This window comes from Grus americana, chromosome Z, assembly GCF_028858705.1.
Source record: "Grus americana isolate bGruAme1 chromosome Z, bGruAme1.mat, whole genome shotgun sequence".
Classification (NCBI taxonomy): domain Eukaryota; kingdom Metazoa; phylum Chordata; class Aves; order Gruiformes; family Gruidae; genus Grus; species Grus americana.
In genome coordinates, this window is record NC_072891.1 from 15,311,058 (window position 1) to 15,331,765 (window position 20,708).

The 20,708-nt window shown below is 40.5% G+C and overlaps 2 protein-coding genes across 5 annotated transcripts in view; one reads left to right on the plus strand and one right to left on the minus strand.

Annotated features, from left to right (window-relative positions):
* Nucleotides 1-9,903, plus strand: part of LOC129199093 (oncostatin-M-specific receptor subunit beta-like) — a 41,193-nt gene extending 31,290 nt beyond the window's left edge. For both annotated transcript variants that reach the window (XM_054808892.1, XM_054808893.1), the window contains 6 exons: nt 102-203; nt 653-832; nt 2,566-2,730; nt 4,280-4,358; nt 4,634-4,706; nt 5,987-9,903. In XM_054808892.1, coding sequence (XP_054664867.1) covers nt 102-203; nt 653-832; nt 2,566-2,730; nt 4,280-4,358; nt 4,634-4,706; nt 5,987-6,433 — 1,046 coding nt within the window. In that variant the 3' untranslated portion in view covers nt 6,434-9,903. The remainder of the gene's footprint in view (nt 1-101; nt 204-652; nt 833-2,565; nt 2,731-4,279; nt 4,359-4,633; nt 4,707-5,986) is intronic.
* A 4,572-nt stretch (nt 9,904-14,475) lies between these two features.
* Nucleotides 14,476-20,708, minus strand: part of RICTOR (RPTOR independent companion of MTOR complex 2) — a 91,143-nt gene continuing 84,910 nt past the window's right edge. For all 3 annotated transcript variants that reach the window (XM_054808888.1, XM_054808889.1, XM_054808890.1), the window contains 5 exons: nt 19,965-20,198; nt 17,969-18,121; nt 16,086-16,209; nt 15,013-15,151; nt 14,476-14,852 (listed from right to left, as the gene is read on the minus strand). In XM_054808888.1, the coding sequence (XP_054664863.1) occupies nt 14,778-14,852; nt 15,013-15,151; nt 16,086-16,209; nt 17,969-18,121; nt 19,965-20,198 (725 nt within the window). In that variant the 3' untranslated portion in view covers nt 14,476-14,777. The remainder of the gene's footprint in view (nt 14,853-15,012; nt 15,152-16,085; nt 16,210-17,968; nt 18,122-19,964; nt 20,199-20,708) is intronic.

Sequence of the window (20,708 nt, forward strand, 5' to 3'; positions counted from 1 at the left end):
ATTTCTAATGACTTATAGACTCTGTAGAAAGAAGTTAAGTAAAAGCAAAACCAAAAGACAAACCATAACCTATTTTTGTAATCAGTTCAACTCTTTTTCAGCTGCTTTTGTTCCGGGGGTGAGATACAACTTCCACATCTATGGATCTGTTGCTAATAGTGCCTCCTTACTGGAGAAGAAGACTGGTTATCTCAGGGAGCTACGTAAGTTGGCAACATGTTTAGGGTTTGTGTATTTGCTAAATTCATTCGTCACAAACAGAAGAATTCCACAGCCTTCCTCCTGTAACTATCTAAAAACATATTTGCTGTGTCATTTCTGTATCATCAATGAAGCATTTAAAAGTTGTACAATAATGTACATGGTCCTACATTGAGGATACTTGACCAGTGCAGTGACCAGGTGGAGTCCATGTTAATTAGAATAGCTAAACAAAGCTGTGATTAGCAGTCACTGATTTGTGTATAATGTGGACTGTGTGAAGGCTCTGTGGAGTTGAGAGTTTTTGTGGAGTGCTTTGGCTTTGCTCAGCTTTTAAATACAAGTAAGATATAAACAGAAACACCACATGGGAATTTAGACCTTTTCAAGTGAGAAGATAAACATTCTTGTAAAATAATGGCAAGTTTAACTTGAATTTCCTTTCTTCCAGCTCCTCTGCCTGACCCTACTGTGGAAAAAGTTGAACTGTCTTTCAATGCAGTAACACTATCTTGGGATTCTTACTGCATAAATGAGTCACAGTCTGGTTTTGTAAGAGGATATCATGTTTATGTGTCACCTATACAAGAGGACTGCAATTTGCAAGGATCCAAAAAACATGTTCTTCCAGGTAAGTGAGCTCTGAGATTTAGGAATTTGTGTTGTTGATACAGGTGAAAGACTTTGTGGCAGTTGCTGATACTGCAGCTTCTTAGAAAGTTCTCATTAGGCAGGCAAATTGGCTCATTAGGCAATATATAGATTTCAACACCTGCTGCTTTTGATTCCTGTCTAATACTTGAGGCACTAATGGGCGGAAGTGGGTCCTGGCTTTTTACAGATTTATGGCCCCTGTCCTGTTGTCTGTAGCTCCTTTTAACTCCAGTGTGAGCTCCAGAAAAGATTCTTGCAGAACTGTAGGAGGAGTCAAGTTTCTGCCTCTTGTGATCTGAGTTCTGGATGAATTTCAGAAACATCTGTTTGTGGTCTTCTTGGATGAGAGTCATAGGAAGCAAGTTAGTTTTACTAGGATTTGGGGTATTTTAGAAACAGATGGGATATAATTTATTTTCTTCAGGATTGGAGCACTGTGTAAATTCTCCATTTAAATTCTTTCATAGTGAAAGTATTTGTGGGTGTGCTCTGCAGTGGAGTTCCTTCAGCAGAACTGAGCTGTAGGGTGGCACAAAGCCACGTTTAAACTTTTATGTCTGATCTTCCTACTCCACACTCAAAACTACTCCAGATGACCTTGCTCCACTATAATTTTCAGATGTTTCCAACATGTTCAAGGGTATTTTTTTTTTTTTTCCTTGCGTCTTCTAGTTGGGTCATGTCCTGTATCAGATCCTTCTGCTGATTAAACTAGTACCAGGCTGGAAAGGTTAGCTTGAACTGAAGGAGGCTTATGTAGGAGTTCCTGCCAGGACTAAACTAACCATACAAATACTGTAATTCTGCAAGTAATCCCAGTTAGACTTGAAAATGTTTAAATCGAAGATTTCCTACTTCCCAGTTTGTCTGAGCTAGCGGATGAAGGGTGTGACTTGGAACAGGAGGAATAAGCTAAGTCTTTTCTCCCTCGGGTCTCAAGTTGCAAATAGAGAGGCAAAAGAGTTTTTTTCAGGCAGAGATTTCTTGCTTTTGATTATCCTCAAAGAACTTGACATAAGCTTAAGGGCTACAAGATTCTGGTGAAAAGGGAAATGGCAAAACCCAAATCATTCTGTTAAAAAGCTCTAGTAAAAGGACAGTAAAATAAACAGTTGCAGCTTTTGACGGTAAGTCACAACATGATCTGCCAGAGGATGGGCAATGCTATGGTCAGTCCAGTTAGAAGGGACGTGAGCTCAGCCCAGTGGCAATGAGTCAGGATGCATCATCCTTCTCAGAAGAAAGTGTGCAAATTACAAAGAAGTTGGATTGCACGTGGGCTGTTATTTCAGTGGTCTAGTGGTCTCAGTTAAGCTGATTTGTAACATTTTTGGGCAACCATCTTGCAGCCTTTCAATACTTAAAGGAGACTTAGAAAGATGGAGACTTTTTACCAGGCCCTCTAGTGGTAGGACAAAGGGTAATAGTTTTAAACTGAAAGGGTGGATATAGATCAGATGTTAGGAGGAAATTCTCTGCTGTGAGGGTGGTGAGGCACTGGCACAGGTTGCCCAGAGAAGCTGTGGATGCCCCCTCCCTGGAAGTGTTCAAGGCCAGGCTGGATGGGGCTTTGGGCAATGTGGTCTGGTGGAGGGTGTCCCTGCCCATGGCAGGGGGGTTGGAACTAGATGATCTTTGAGGTCACTTCCAACCCAAACCATTCTGTGATTTTTATGGTTCTGTGATTCTGTCTTATCTGTTTAATTTTAGATAATTCAGTGCTATGTAAATACACGATTGAAAACCCAGAAGAAAAGAGATACACTGTGAAACACCTATTGTCAAACACAAAATACAAACTTGCGGTTAAAGCATATTCAGGTGGAGGAGAGACTCCCATTGTTAACTTTATATACATAGATACACCGTTTAACTGTGAGTATTGGCTGTGGAAAATTTGTCTTCTAGCAGAAGGATCAGATGATTTAAAAGGCTAGAATAGTCATCTTTTCTCAAGGGAAAATATTTAAGTCGATGTAACGTGCACTAGACAAAGGATCCAACTGAGAAATGAAATGTGCATACCAACATGCCATTTTGATATTTTTAAGTAGCTATGGTTTTTATTTTAAAATTACAATAATTTTAGATCCTTATTTAAGTCTCATGTCTTTCTGAGAAATAGCTTAATATATGCACATTTTAATGGCTAGTGAGTCCTGTTTGCTGGAATGCATTGAAGAATTGCATTTGGATTTAACTAGTTTTCTAATATGGGACAAAAAAACTACAGACCTGTGTGCAAACAGGTAATTTCTGTATGGACACTTTAACTTCTACTGTTGATTCTTACTCTCATCGGTCTTTAAATCCATTGCCAAGTTAACTCCTTCACAAGTCAATAAGAAAGGGTTGTTGGCTGGAGCATTGTAGTTTGCTGCAAAGCAGAACAGGAAATCCTTTGCCTGTAGTTCTATTTCCTTGAAAATGCTGCTCAGCAGTTGTGGTTGTGAAACTTGTGATCCAAATCAGGGATACTTGATTTTGAAAAAAATTGTTGGGAGTGGAGGGGAAGGGGAAGGGGTATGAAAGGGTGAAGCATTGGCTCATGCCAGGAGACTTCATGTTTTAGGCTAACTAGCGGAACAGTGTCAAAACCCTCATGGTACCGTCACAGAGGCAGTTCTGCCTCTTATACCCCTATTCCAGCTCCAGTTAGCCAGCCTTCTCTTGTGCAGGCATAGACATTTGTACAGCCACACAGGCAATCAAAACGGGGGCTTAATTAACCCAGAAAAGATAAAAGGAGAATGTAACATGTGTCCATTCCCTGCTGTAGTGTGTGTTAGGGACACTCAGCCTTGCTGGCACAGGGCAAGAGGGCATGGCCCAGGGCACAGAGAGAGCCAGCACTAACTTGGTGTTCCCCCTCTGCCTTTGTATTATAGCCTCAGATGTTTGTGAAGAATGTAGCCCAAGGCTGTGTCTTCCAACCAGAAGGAAATACTGAGATTCTTGTGTCAGCATAAATCCTAGGAGAGCGTGAATGCTTGTGTAGTGTGTGTCTTTTGTTATAGTCCATCCATACTGGAGGTACAGATATCCTGTCAATGTCTCACAGTAAAAATGTGTCTTTGGGGATCTGAGACAAAAAAAAGCTAAAACAAATAGTTAAATGAGGTTATTATTGTCTTAACTTTTGGAAATTTACCCTTATAGTTAAGATGCCAACATGAGGACAAATTAAAAGCAATCTAGTAATAATTCAATTTTGGTAAAGGAAATCAGGGCCCAAAGACTTACAGCTCTGTCCCAGAACTTCCAGTCAAACTATCTGGCACCCATTGACCACAGTTTTACTGCTGAGTTAGTGGCAAGTATCCTGTGTGGGCTTGATGTTATCTGTGTCCCAGAAACTCAGGCTGTATTGACTTTAACAGCTGAGAAGTTGAAAACAAATTTTAAAAGTTTTTTTCTTTCACAGCAAACACGCTGTACCTTCTAGTCCTGCTAGTGATAGTTCCATCACTAGCAGCAGCTATATGCTGTTGGAAGATGAATTGGTAAGTTACAGTACATTTTTCTGTTGTAGACAGAACATAACTAGTGTAATTCACAAACCACAGCTGCAGCTTGTTGTTTCCAGCCTGTTGTAAGGCCTCATTAATTTTTTTCCTTTGGGTGTCCAACTGTGTGGATGTTGTGTTTGGCTTGCGGCATTTCTGAGACACTCATCATCTGCTGCTCTTTCTGTACACATCTATGTGTGGCTTCTGCTGGTAGAATATGCTTTGATGAGAGAACAAAAATGTCATTTGTTTTGCTCTCTTATTTCCAGGCTGAAGGAGTGGTGCTGTCCTGTAATACCTAGTCCTAATAAGAGCAAAGTGCTGTCATTCAAAGAGTTTAAGGTAAGATCACTGAAAATCTAGTACTGTGAATTTTTCCATTCTTTGATCAGTAAAGTTGCAGAAAAATATTTTTATTGTGTTGACTGCATTTAAAAATGAGTGACATTCATTGTGCAGAAATTAACGTAATTTAATATCATCATTTAGTGGAAAGTTCTCCTTTTGATATTCATGTGACTCTGCAGTGATCAGTTTATAGTCTGCAGTCTGTTACTGCAAAAAGTGAAAGCATAATTGGAAAATAAATGGAATCTTTTGATACAGAGGGTGATTCTTCCAGTATTACTGTTCAAAACCCAGCATTGTCTGAACACAACAGACCAGATGATACTGCACTTGGCAGTGTTCCGGTTTGTGCCCGATGCCCCTTGTCCTGTCACTGGGCACCACTGGAAAGAGTCTGGCCCCTTCCTCTGGACATCCACCCTTTAGATATTTGTGTTGATCAGATCCCCTCTCAGTCTTCTCCAGACTAAACAGCCCCAGCTCTCTCAGCCTTTCCTCATATGAGAGATGCTCCAGTCCCCTCATCATCCTCGTAGCCCTCCCCTGGACTCTCTCTAGTAGTTCCCTGTCTGTCTTGAACTGGGGAGCCCAGAGCTGGACACAGAATTCCAGATGTGGCCTCACCAGGGCAGAGTAGAGGGATGCACTTGCTGGCCGTGGGGAGGACACAGGGTACTCTGCCATCCACTGCCAGCTCTGGCTGGGACGAAAGGATTGGCAAAAGGCTTCCAGCATTTTCTGTAGGCCCTTCAAACTGGCAGCTCCTTCTTCCATGCTGCGTGCAAAGGCGGGGGTGAGGGGGAGGGTGGGTTGCAAAACTGGGAGCGTGTCTTTACCCTGGCACACCTGGGGCTGCTGAAGTTTTTGCTGCTGGTGTTGGCTGAACACAAGCACCAGAGGGAGGACCCTGCACAACCTAACAGCCGGGCTGCTGCCTTCCAGTTGCCTGTGGTTCAGACTAAAAACTGCACACATCACAAACCTGGCAAAGTCTTTTAAGTAGAGGGACATGGTTTCTTCTTCAAATGTAGCCATAGTGAACTTACTTAAAAAAGAAATCTCTAAATAAATACTCTAATAAATTCCACATAAAATACAGCTTCCACTTAACATTCTGTACATGTGTTTTCCTTCAAATTCCATTCATTTATGTGAAAAAATCCAAACTAAAAAAACAATAAAATAAGGTAGTATTAGAAGTCCTTGAAGTAATTGCTCCCTTTCCTTTACTCTGGATTTCTGTCATTAGTAATTTTTTTATGATTCTCTTGGAGATCGGTTCTGAGAAAGTATTGACAACAACTGACTGCATTCCTGACATGCTAGCAGTGGACAAAGCAGAAGCCCAGAATTTACATCCATGGAGCCAGTTGTCTTCAAGGCCAACAGAAGATAAGATCGATGGTCACAATTCTTCCTGGATTTACCCTAATGAAAATGAAGAGAGACACTTGACACCTAGACCTACACCTCAGATGCATACTTGGTTTGAAAATTTTGCTTATTCTTCTCACCTTGCAGCTGAAGCTGATCCCTATCAAATACCAGAGACACTAGAAGCAACCAAGCCAGAACTGACAGCAGTGCTGTACCAGCCACACTACTACTTTGATATTTATGATGAAGATGCTGCCTCAACACCCAGAGAAGCAGCTGGCAGAAAGACCAGCCTGAGATATATTTCACAAACAGATGTACGCTGCCTAGGGAGAAGGCTTTGATGTACCCTCCTCCATTGAATCCATGTTTGGTTACACAATATAAATAGGAATGTCTAAAACCAGAACAACTTAGCCTTTTGATGAAGGCTTTCACAAGCCCAACTGTCCTTCTTCTGTTAACATTGCAAAGCTCTTGCTTCAGGACTGGTTCAAAAATACTGACTTGTGCACAGGAATGACACGTGCTATGGTTTCATCACAAGTTATGGGCATTATGTAAGATTTACAGGCTGTTCTGTGGTCTATATGTAGAAGGTTTGGTCACAGCAGTCTCATAGCCTGATGCAAAGAACTACTCTACTTTGCAGAGATTCAAACTTTATTCAGAAAGTAGAGGAGCAAGTTAAACAAGCAAGTTTAACTTAGGTAGGTGGTTGTGCTCAAGGAGCATGTTTCACTTGCAGTATTCTGTGTGCACTTTCTCTCTGTCCTGGCCACCCCAGCCAGCCTGTATTGCACAGCCGCACACGGAGCATCACCCAGCTTCCGAGTCTGCCTCAGCCCAGTAACATCAGGGACGCGGGTTCTTTTTTCTGTCTCTCTAACCACGTAAGGAGCCAACATGGAAGGGGTGCTTGCGTTCACATCTCAAAGATTGGAAGGAACTGTGACTTCTCTAGGAGTGCTACCCTGTGCACAAAAATGCTATGAGCTTCCTGCTTTTACTTCACTTGTCTTCTAACTATACTTGGTGGGCGAAAGAGCACAGAAAACAGATTTTTATAGCACAGGCCCCTGTTACTGAGCTGCTGCTCCCATTTCTGGTATCTGGGGCTCCTCCCACTTCTGCTTTCTCTGGAAGAATGACCCTTCAAAATCATAAACAAAATCCTCCTAACTAAACAAAGAAATGTGGGGAGTTAAGTGGAAAGGAACTGTGTTTCCAGCAGCTGTTACCATGGCACCATCTTTCCACTTGCGCCAGCAAACTTGAATTCTGTTGGCATTAACCCCTGCGCTTACATAGCCAGCCCCAAACCCCCAGGTAGTCAGGTGTATGGGTGCGAGTCCCATTTCTGAGGAACATCCTATTCAGGTTGCACAGCAGCTAGATCTTACAACACTTTTGCACATATTTAAAAAAAAGTAAACATTTTTATTGTAATGCTCAGAATCCCAGTAGGCAGCAATGAATTTTGATTTTAAGAAATTGCACGTCTGTAATGATGTAGAATATTTGGCATTGTATATGAAAGCCTCATCAGATTGCACTGAGGAGGTTAAAAGGAACCCTTTGGTTTTGCCTAATTATGCTGCTGTCTGGAATCTTTCACAAATTAAAGAATTCTACTTGAGACACAGAATAAGCAATTCTCAAAAGGGAAAAATGAAGTTTTTAGCTGCAGCTAAATTTGGTAGAATGCAGTTACTTGGCTTTCTTATTGTGGTGGGTTGACCCTGGCTGGGGGCCAGGTGCCCACCAGAGCCGCTCTCTCACTCCCCTCATTCACCAAACAGGGGAGAAAAGGCATAACGAAATGCTTGCAGGTCGAGATAAGGACAGGGAGAGATCACTCACTAATTATCGTCACGAGCAAAACAGACCCAACTTAGAGAGGGAATTCATCTGATTTATTGCTAGACAAAACGGAGTAGAGGAATGAGAAAATAAAATCAACTCTTAAAACACTTCCCCCCACCCCTCCCATCTTCCCAGGCTCAACTTCACTCCCAGCTTCAACCTTCCCCCCCTCAGCGGCACAGGGGGACGGGGAGTGGGGGTTACGGTCAGTTCATCTCACGGTGTTTCTGCCGCTTCTTCATCCTCAGGGGGAAGACTCCTCTCATCGTTCCCCTGCTCCAGCATGGAGTCCCTCTCACGGGGTGCAGACCTTCAGGAGCAAACTGCTCCAGTGTGGGGTCCCCCACGGGGTCACAAGTCCTGCCAGCAAACCTGCCCTGGCGTGGGCTCCCCTCTTCACGGGTCCACCGGTCCGGCCTGGAACTTGCTCCAGCATGGGCTTCCCACGGGCCGCAGCCTCCTTCAGGTGCCTCCACCTGCTCCGGCGTGGGGTCCTCCACGGGCTGCAGGTGGAATCGCTACACCCCCTCATCCTTCCTCCATGGGCTGCAGGGGGACAGCCTGCTTCACCATGGCCTTCACCACGGGCTGCAGGGGGATCTCTGCTCCGGCGCCTGGAGCTCCTCCTCCCCCTCCTTCTGCACTGACCTTGGTGTCTGCAGAGTTTCTTACATCTTCTCACTCCTCTCTCCGGCTGCAAAAGCTCTCTCTAAGTGTTTTTCTCCTTCTTAAATATGTTATCACAGAGGTGCTGATTGGCTTGGCCTTGGCCAGCGGCGGGCCCGTCTTAGAGCCGGCTGGCATTGGCTCTGTCAGACACAGGGGGAGCTTCTAGCAGCTTCTCACAGAAGCCACCCCTGTAGCCCCCCCGCCACCAAAACCCTGCCACGCAAACCCAACACACTTATGTTTAGCTAATTGCACTTCCTGTTCTATGGAGACATCCCAGAAAAACCTTTCCTCCCTTTGAATTACTCTCCTTTCTGTTACAATGAATTTGAGTTTGATAACACAGTATCTTCACGACTTAGAACGCTTCCTTTCCGAGGTGTTTCATCACATCATACCTACTTGTGTAGTTTAAAAGCTTTACTGCTGGAAAAAAGGCCAATGTACTCAAGGGAGATGTTTTGTCATTACCAAAACAAAGCTTCCTAGCTGTGCATTTCAGAAAAAGGCCTGTTCACTTAAAAAGGTTTGAAAGGTATCCTAGATCAAGAGTTACACATCTACAGAATTCTGATGCGGAAGTCAGTTAAAAGAAGTCAGACTGTCCCACAAAGGACTTTAAATTCCAACATGCTGCAGCTCCTGACTCCAAAGGCCAGCTGTAATGAAATGCAAAGTGCTACTGTGGAAGAGGCACCATCAGGGGGCCAGGCTGCCGGAATTCAGCCCAGGGCGTGATGGGGGGTGACGCAGCCAGTTGTGCCTCCTGACAGAAGGGTGACAGTTCCCACTGCAGCTGCTCAGCCCTTCTGGGGCAGATCTTGCTCAGGTGGCACTTCATCGCCTGGAAGCAAGGACACACCTTACCGGGTTGCCAGGCACGGTGATGAGAAGGTGGCTCCTCTCTACTGGCAAACCCTCCTGCTCGCTGGCCCTGGCAGGTGCTGGTGCATGAAACCACCTGTGCCGAAAACAAAAGGAGGGCTCCGGGGAGGACGATGCCTTCGTGCCACTCACAGGACACAGTCCGGGCACTAGAACTAAAGATAAGAAAAGTGTTTTTGCATGGGTGGGGAGGCATCTATAACTTTTTTACTTTAAGACATCTGTCTTGCATTAATGGTTGAATGAGTTCAAAACTGTAAACTTCTTTTTGTTTGTAATTCAACTTTCACAGCTGTTGTTGAAATGCTAATACTTAAACAATCATATAATGGCGAATTAGTAATCTTCAGTATCAGTATGCTACATTTTTAAAATAAAAATGGTGTACAAACAATTAAAGAGGCTCCTATTTTTATAGGACATCTTACAAAGCATTCATGTAAAATATATTTTTGACAAAAAATGTTTATTTGGAAAGCTTCAGGTTGTTCTAGTTAATTAGTAACTTACAAATATAAATAAAATTCCAACCCATTTCTAGTGCTGAGAGGTACATATGAGACCAGAACAACTACAAGAAGTTTAAGTACATTTTATTAACAATGCATCCCTTTGATAAGATTACGTTTCAGGAGGCTTTTAATGCCCATTGACATGAACTGTACACACTATACAAAAAAAAAGCCAGAAAGCCCCCCTGCCACACACAAAAAAAATCATCAGGGTGGGCAATACCATTTGGGACAAGCTTCTGTTTAAATTATACACAGCTCAATGCAATATTCTTACGGAAAATATATAAATACTTTTTCTTTCTATGTTACAGGTATACAATATAAATCAGATTTCAATGTCTGTTCAGTGACCTACAAACACTAGAACCTCCAAATATGTAGCAGCGTATTACTAAATAAAAAAAAGACCACATGGGACAGGGAGAATAAGTCTTGAGATTTTTCTTGATCCCTTCCCTCCTCAGAATGATTAATTTAGATAATCTCTTGTAATGCAGTTTTAGGGATGCTGACAGCCCAGTATTGGAATAATTTTTCAATTAAATCTACAAAATGTCTGCCTTTTCCCCACTTTGACACTGCATCTTGCGCTAAAACACCCTATTCAGTGGCAAAATGGCATGTTACACTTTTTGGCATAAATTACATTTCTCAAATAGAATAGTGTATTTTACAAAGCAACTCAAGCAAAATGTGCAATTTCTGCATGCTGTGGCATTGCTGTCTATGTTACAAAAATAGCCCAGAGAAAATCCACATTCTTTACTGAACACACAAATCTGTTGGAAACAAAACAATGCCGGGAACCAGAATCAGGAGTTAAATGACCAAGGAGATGGGGGTCACCTCTAGCAAAATACAAACATGGTTTCTAGCATGTTCCCAAAAGTCTTTTACAGTGCTCAGGTTTTACTCTCACCTAATATACCTTTAATAAGCACATGATAATAGAAGTGTAACAAAGTTATGGGACCTGCTTTCAGCTGGCTCCAGTGAGGCTCCAAGTCAGAGGAGCTGAGCTCAAACCTCAGACACGCGCAGAAGCCCGGCAAGAATGGTCCCACTGCGATGCTCAACTTGAGCTCACGTTTGCTTACAAGGTAATGCCAGCGTCCTGCAATCTGAAAAGCCAAATACAGTTTGCATCCTGCACTCTAAGAAGCAGCAACAACTCTGTCATCTCTCACTAGGCTTTGATTACTGCCCATTTCTCAAATTACCTTTCTCTTTAGGCACCTAGTAACAGTGCTGTATGTTTTTTTTCAGTCTCTCACTGCAAATTAGAACTCTCCTTCAAGACCACTACAAAGGTTTCAAAATAAAATGACAGAGAGACAAGCAGGTTCTCGCTGCCTTTCTAAATACTTGTAAGGGCAACTTATCTCGCTGTGCTAAGCCACTGTGCCCTATGCTACTGAATACTTTAGCACTTTGTTGTGTCTTGGGGAAAAAGCAACAAACCCCCATGAGAGCACATTTAAGGAACCCATGTCAGGTCAAATAAGAACTGTCAGATGAGAAAAGCGACTGTTTCAAATACAACATGCCAAGGGCCCAACACCTCAGTGCCCGACCATCTCCAGCTCCAAGTGATGTCCACAACAGCTGCGAGCACTCAGCACCTCTGAACTTCAGGGCACTGAATAGGTCTCCCTCTCTCCAGGAGGGGACCTGCAGCACCCAGCCTTGTCCCCTCCCCACTCAGTGGGGAGAAACAGGCCCTTGGGGAAGTAACTGTGAGCCCTTTCCTCAACTCTCTGCCCCTTTCCACCAGTAAAAGCAGACTAAGAAAATTCACCAGCTAACACAGCAGACCAAACACGACCGGTTTCAGAGCCAGCCTCTCCTTCACACAAGGGCTTTTGCCTCAGAGCTGAGTACTTTGTGTCAGCATGTGCAATCATTCAGGAGCTCCCTTTGCTACAGCAACCAAACTGTATTTGTATATAGTGTAAGTGAATGCTACCTGCTTTACCATTTATTCGACAGTATCACCAATCATTCGGACTGGGAAAATGCCAAGCGGGTGGTCTGTCAGCTTCCCTTGCAAACTTTCCCGGGGAAGTGGAGGGATTCTTTATTAAGGTTAATACAAGCACAGTTTTTATTTACTACTGTTTTCTTTTAAGTTTTATCATGAAGCAAATAAAACCCCAAAATAAGAACTTTGAAAGGGATATCTTAAAAAGAATTCTACAGAATTAGAAATTCACAGTTTATAACTAGGCCGATATCAAATTCCTTCAATAACAGTATCCCTTCATTTGCCAATTAAAATGAAACATTCATGTGAGCTTAATGTAAATACGTAAATTAATTCTAGAAATGTTGTATGTTACGTACAGTACAGAGTTTACATCCTTGATGCATACTTGTTGAAATCTACTGACACTCATACGCTTTCAGAAAAAAAAAATCATCACGTTTTGTAACTGAATTTGCAGCCTTAATTTGTACATCAAGTTTCTGTCATGGATCCCCACACAAGCAAGTACTTCAGAACACATAAGCATTTCAGGATAGAGATTCTTTCAAAAGTATATTGACATCACTTTTGCTTACCTTTTTATAATTAGAAGCCTTCCTATGGCGCTTCCTACGTTAAGTGCTATGGGTTAAACTGGTAACAAATGAACAAAGGTGGGTTGGTTTCTAATACAGGTGACAAAACTTGTTTATTTTGCTTTAACTGCAGAAAAATAATATGGAGTTGTTTGATGTAACCCCATCTAGTTATTAAAACAAATCTCTTATACTCTAGCCTAACTGAGGTAGTGTTTGGAACTACTGTATAAGATATGCTAGCCCCATTTTTGGGAAAACTACATGATTTCCTTTGGAGTTTATACCACTATTTGGTCTACTGTGATTGACATTTTGGTTTTACAGAAGCATATATTTCTTATGATCAGAGAAGTCCAATAGTTACTGGTGTTGTATGTTTTCAGAACATTTCAAACATGCCTTGACACACAGATATATTACTTGTGTCACTGACCATAGAAACGTTGAATCAGTTTATTTTTGCTCCTTCTTTCAGCGGGAACTCATGAAAAGATAATCTTAGGAACCAAATTTGACTGTGAGCAGCAACTTACAATCTGCTTTACCAGGAAGTGATGGTATGCAGTGCACATAAGAACTCAGTGAAGTGAGAGCTGCAAAGCAGTGGCAACGTGAAATTTCCAATAAGAACAAATAAATTCTACATTTCACTAGGAACCATGTTTTACTCTTCACAGGACTACTTACTGAAATCTCCAGTAGCATAGCTAGTAAGAACAGAGTTATAAGCATCAGGATAAGTTTCACTTATCTTCACTGAAGTATTAATCTGACTATTATAAAAAATGGTAAAAGTGAATGGATAAAAATACGTTCTACTTAGTACAGTCCAGCTGAATTATTCACCTATATCAAAATCAAAGGGTAATCCCTTCTATTACAGGCATTCTAACAAAGGTGGGCATGCTACTGTATATACACATTTGCATATATTTATATTACCTTCGTATAAAGGCTTCTGAATCTTTAGGTCCATGATAAAAGTGACCGGGATTTTTTTTTTTTCAGCTTGCATTCATGAATTTGGAAACCTCACTAGTAACGTGACAGAGGCAACTATTTCAGCCATTAACAGTCACTATCATTTAAATTTTGCAACAAGTCTTAAATACCAATATAAAATTTTAAGTACTGCTGCTCCAAAATTTGGTACTTAAGGCGTTTCACTACAATTAGTACTACCTGATGCTTGATCACTCATCCATTGAAAATTCAAATAAACCTTCATTTTTATAAAAGGCTCTTTCCACGGAACTTTGAAAACACTCCTATTATGTATTCTCACAAAAGCAGCAATGATTAAATGTCTTCAAGTTTAGTTTATACAATATTCATTTATCTGATACAAATCATGCTTTTTAAAGGATTTTAGTTAAGAGTAAGACCAACATTTGTACTATATGAGCATGAGTGTAGAAACTGCAAACACATGCATATCATTCAGGGAAAACAATCTGATTTCAGCATTTTAAGTTCAAATGATTTGTTATTTTTAAAATCAAACTGTAGTGAAAATCCTTAACTGGTTCAGGTAAGATACATGTACATAAATGTAATGAAATGGGAGAGAATGATAATAAAATGACTTACAACTATAGCAACATTAAATTAACTTAAAGGAAACCTCAGATTCACAGAGGCTTTTCTTTCTGTCTGAAGTTACAAACCCCCAAGTAGTGTTATAAACAGTACAAAAACTAAGAGAGAAGGGCTAACATCAATCCCCTGGTGTCCACGATTACAGCACGGCTCCCCATTGCTGGCAATGGGACACCATCATTTCTCTGATTCCTGGTATCCAGGGGTTAAAAAGCAAGGCATAATTCTGCTTCTCTGGAACAGAATCAGAAGTCAATCAAAAAAAGATGTCTCTGCATGTTGTCCTGTTTTTAATTTATGGTAGAAAATGAAATGAAAACTTGTGGAGGTGTTCAGTGCTCGGCTCTTGCATATACTGGTAATTACTATTATTAAAACTATGGTAATGTTTAATAACTCCCCAAAGGGCTCAAAAGACTGGGGCAATAATTGGTTGAGGAAGAAAAAGTTTTCAGTTCAGTCTTCAGGTACCAGTAGCTTCTGGAACGGTCTAGAAGACAATGCTCCAAAGCTTTTTTTTATCCAGTCAGCCAGAGGTTGTCTGAGGATTTCAGAAAGTCTATATGCAATGAACTGCACAACACAGAGGTCAGGATTCAGCTGACGCATCAATTACTGGTTGTTTTGTTGGTGTTGCTAAAATAGCCTCTGCTTCTTCATGCATCTAAAAGAAAAGCACAAAGTATTAATGTTATCAGAGATTTTACTAGAAAGACATCATAGAATGGTTTCCTTTAAGACATATCTGAAAGCATTCTGGACATGAAACCAGCACCCAGCTGGCACATTTTGGTGCATTCAATGCATGTGAACTCTCCACTTACTTGTAAGAACTGTACATCTTGAAATAGCTCCTGAATGAACCTTCGAGATGGAAGTCGAAATGTACAATGTGCTAACAAGTAGGACACCTCAGAGTACAGGCATATGTCATCAAATGCTTGGGGATACTTCTCTTTAATTCTGAAAAAGAGAAAACAACCCCAAATTCATAAGCCTTGAACAGATTTCCACCCTGTTTAAAAAAAAAAAATGTTCAATTAGATTTTGATAGCCATCATTAACAAAGCAGAACTTGTCAGTAATAGGCATTATAAATTCTGTCTCTGACGAAGCAAGAAAATCAGAACAGACAGCATTATGTTGTACCAAACTGGAAGAAATCTCTACTAATGAGATGAAATAGAATATGTGTTTGAAACTTGTACAGAATCACTGAGATCACCTAGTCTTAAAATAATAGATGTAGAAAGAAAACAGTATATCAAAGAATTGGCACCCACATGTACAGCACTAATAAAAAAAAATAGAAAAGTTAACTTAATCACCTGTAAGCATTTTTAAAAACTAAAACGAGCATTTCTCTATTTTCTTTTTAGCAGTTATATGTCAGTTTCCAATGTCATGAGCCCAGAAACCTACAGGTTTTATTATAACATTTGGGCCCTGGATTTATATTCCTGTATTTTAACATGGGGTTTTTTTCTATAAATTAATTCCAGTAGTTGTACTTTTGCTCAAAGCAGATTTGTGTTTCTCAAGAAGCTAGTTTCAGTTTGTTATTCTGCTTATCAGATTATATTATTTGGCACAAATAACAAAAAAGAATTATAATTTCTTTTTTAAAGATATATGATATACCGGGTATGTAATGAAATATCACTATAGTTGAAATACTGATTTTAAAGAGACAGAAAGAGTAAGAAACTAAAGACAGAGCAAAAAAATATTAAAAGGAAAATTATTTGCTTAGCTTTTATGTTATATTTAATCATTCAATCATATCTGCTTGACAATTTTCTGAGAAGCCAGAAGTAAGGTTAATCACTATCCCAGAGATCTTAGAGAACACATACAACTAAACATTGCTAAAAGATCAGAAATGTATTATACTTACGTCAGGAGTCCAGTTTCATGGCCCTTTGTTCCTACTGAACTACTCAAATTGATTACTAAACGTAAGACTTCTTTCCGCAGAAGTATTCTGCACACTGGTGTATCATCTGGGATGGATTTTACTCCTGGAAAACCAAAATAAACAGTCTGGAGTTTAAACAGAATAGTCTTTGATAGTGCTAATCTTATGCCATATAAGTGTGTTTCAGCATTCCATAAAGACACGTAAGTATTTATGTATGTATTCTGAACTACCAACAAATATTTCCATTGAAATTAAAACTTTAAAAAAGATACTATTTTCAGGAATTTTAACACAGAAATATTTTTAAAGGTAAACTACCATTTCATAAGTAGAAAGACCTGTGGGATTCAATTACAATGCTGTCTTTACCACTAAATCACGTGGTGATTTACTGGTAGTGTCTACCACTACATCACGTGGCAAACTGGGCGAGTGATTACCTGCTCTGTTTCTATCAGATGCTGGAGAAGTTAGCAACCAGTTACCTTCATAAGAAATTATGATAATTCAAAATGTGAAACAAAAGCCTAAAAAAAAGAAATATCTTTCTCTTTACAGAAATTCAGTTTAAAAAAAAAATAAATTAAAAATTACTAACACCAGTGTGGGGAAAAAAGGTAATCCATTTGCTTGCCAAGTCAGATACAGAATTATTTAATAACCTGCAGAAATGCTGTATAGGAAAAGGAGAAAAGGAGAAAAGTTTAAAAGTATGTTCTCCCATCTGCCATTGTGACAATTGTACATAAAAGATTAAAACCAATGGTGTCCGTTTATCTCTTATGCAAACATTGTGGATAGAGATCTGCAAGGCTGGCATGCAAGGTTGGCAGCCGAAGGAGGGAGTTTTACGGCGGCAGGATGGCCCTGTTTTGGCTAGAGAACGTGGAATAAACCAATAGACGGTTTCTACACAGAAGGCCACAGTGCCTGGAGCGAGACCTTTTGCTTCATTATCCATGAAATGAATGTTAAAAGTTGACACCCCTAAATATGATAACGAGCTAAAAGGAGTACATGCTAAACCTGTATGACTATAGTACTCTACTCTCCACCCAAATGATGTTAACCGTCACCCCAGGGAGGGGACAGCTAAGACTGGGGTATGAAGGATATTGAGGAAAGTATCCCTGGGGAGAGAGAGAAGAGACTGAAGACTCTGAAGAGGCAGTCGATGGGCTGTGCTCCTTCTCCTCCACCCAAGATAGGGATGCCTTCTTGGCAAGCATTGCAACTTCACCTTTTTGGTGAAGAATACCCGGGACAGTATTTTGCTGGCATTATATTCATATACTAGTGCTACTGCAGTAAGTGTATTTATCAATGGCAATTCTGAACTTTTATATCTGTTGCTTTAACAAATTATCTATTCTTTTTCAACTTTGCGAAACTGCCTCAGTGAAAGTTCTTTAGGGGGCTCTGACAGGCAAATGTTCACTCAGACGGGTGGCTATATATATACTGTTGACCAAGTCTGGAACTAAGACTGGACCTAGCCACACCTAGACTCCTCTCTGAGAAGGAGTTTAGAAAGCAAGGGGGTCCCTTCTGAACCTTCTGACTCAACGGGAGGGCCTGCCTCACCCACGTCACGCTCACCCTTTAACACGAGAGCCATAACCATGGACAATGCAATTACCTTCCTGGATAACAATTAAATCATCCAAAGGGTGGCTTTTTTTTGGGATGTTGTTTTTATTCTTTTGGGGTTTTTTTGTTGTGTTTTGTATTTTTTTTAAATAATGAGCATTACTTTGTTACAGTATGTATATAAATGAAATAACACTATTTTCCACAAAACCTAAAAAAAATACTTGAAGAGTTATAGTCTCTAATACTCATAAAGCTTTCAAACTTACCTAGTACAAGCTCTGTACTCTTGGTGCTGCTAGCTGAACCATGGGATACCGCATCACTACAGCCTGAAATTCCAGAAAATTTAGAGGAATGCACATCTAAGTGATTGTGTATGGTTTGCCCACACCAGTCAGTATATGGAATGTCTGAAAAATCTGACAAACACATAAATAAGATGTTGCATCTTTGTTATTCACACTTTTCCTCACTTCAAATGCTTTTCCTATTTTTCAACAGCAGTAAGCATGCAAGACACTGATGCACTACGTACTGTACGTATAAACTACCTGGAAACTGGATGTCGGATTTTGAACAAATCATATTCAAAATATCTCAAAAGTAACTTTTTTGAATCTTAAAATACTCAAGTGAAAACAATCAACTCTTAGACACTGATAGAAGCCTAGAAACTGTAATCACACATAGACCTCTTACTGATATATCCGTGCTCTGTTTTATGTAGCATAATAAAGATGCTCTTGGATATGCATGATTTTTTGCTCATATAATTTTCACAGGTGTTGCAGAAAGGGCTCTGACTTCATCCACAGAAGATGTGTCAGGTAAGATTGTTCCAGGAGGTTCCACTCCAGAATGAGAATGCCTTTGGCATTATGGATGTAAAGAGATGAATATAACATCCAAGCTTTTAATTGCTGTGCAGTTAACAGAACCAAGAAAAACATAGGTCTGAAAGGACTTTTGGGGATCACCTAGTACAATCCCTTGTTCAGAGAAGGGCTCACCTCAGAACTGAGGCCAGGTTACACTGTAAGAGTTTCCCCTTACATTCAAATGGAATTTCTATTCTTACAATACGTGTTCATGGCCTCCTGTCCTTCTGCTGTGTGCCTCTGACAAGAGCCTGGCTCTCCCACACCTGTAACCCCCTTATGCTATTTGAAGACTACAACTGGGATTTAATTTGCCATTCCTTCTGAATACTGAACTCAAGCTCAAACTCAACTCTCTGGGCCAATCCTCACGTTTTGTACATCCTCCTCCTTGCCAGCAGTGCTCTATGGGATACTACCTGAATGCATAGCACTGTTGTAAAACAGTCAGAATTCCTAAGCATCCATTACTGGATTATATTTTTATTACAGACATTGCAAAAAGGCATATAACTGCAAGCTCTGCAGAGGAGGTTAGAAAAAATAATTCTGACTTTGATCTGAATGTCAAAATATGAAGAAAGATTACTAAATCCCAGAAATTACAGCTCAACTTCAACAGATTCCTCACAGAATCACAGAATGGTTTGGGTTGGAAGGGACCTTCAAGATCACTTAATTCCAACCCCCCTGCCATGGGCAGGGACACCCTCCACTAGACCAGGTTGCCCAAAGCCCCATCCAACCTGGCCTTGAACACTTCCAGGGAGGGGGCATCCACAGCTTCTCTGGGCAACCTGTTCCAGTGCCTCACCATCCTCACAGTAAAGGATTTCTTTCTAACATCTAATCTAAATCGACCTTCCTTCAGCTTAAACCCATCACCCCTTGTCCTGTCACTACACTCCCTGATAAACAGTCCCTCTCCAGCTTTCCTGTAGGCCCCTTCAGGGGCAGCAAGAAGGCTGCTCTACGGTCTCCCCAAAACATTCTCTTCTCCAGGCTGAACTGATTTCCTTTGTTTTGTTTTATGGTACAGACTTGAAGTCAGATGTTTCATGAGTTTGACAGCAAGCATCAGTTTTCAGGACATGGATTTTAAGTACTAAAAAAGGTTTCAAATTTCGTATTTTGATAAGGTCTTTGAAATATTAAAAAACCCCACAAACATGCAGGCATCTAGCCATACTAATACCGCTAGAAGTCACAAAGATGGAAATGACCATAGAAATACCACTGGTTGCACAGTGAGCTTATTAGAGAGAATTAATTTCAAAGGTGAATAGTCAGTAAGAAAAAACTTCCAGATTAATCAATTTTAAAGATGAACAAATTTCAGTATTTTCATCCAGTTTTATCACACTTCCCCACAAGGAACACTAACCTGTACGACTGTATGAAGAGTTCACCTTGTTGTTAGGCTGATAACCCAGTACTTGAACGCAGACACAATAAAGGCAGTTCTCATCTGTATGCTCTTGTAGCCCTGTATCCTCTGTATTTTCTAAAAACTGAGAGGCATCTAAACGGCTAGTATTCATTATTTCTGTGAGACTGATCTGCTGTCGGAGCATCTGAAAAGGGCTTTTAACAACATCACTTGTACCTGATGGAAGACCTGTACATAAGCAATTAGACGTCAGAAAAAACCCAAACCCAAGCAACCAACATTATTTCAACTAAAATTCCCTTTCTAAGCTTTTTAAAGCTGGGGAGGATGTGTGTGTGAAGATCTAGAAATTTTTTTTTTGAGTGGCTAAGCACCCAAGATTTTTAGCATTCAGGAAAGAGACATCACATTTTAGTCCCAGCTTATCATATATAACAAAACATTGCAAAGGACAGAATTCAACCTCTGTACACACATACTGTAAACACATACTCTAAGACGACAGGTGGTAAATCCTGACATTATATCAACATTAATAATAGTGACACCCTTGTAACACTAAGACGTTATGAATTTTCATAGTATCAAACAAGATTAGTACAACATACCAGATGTTTCAATGACACATGCACCAATGAACCCAGAAACACAATTAAAAAACCCTATGACTTAGTGCCTGTAATAGCAATAAGCTACAGTCAACAATGCAGAAACAAGCTGAAAACACTTCAGTGACAT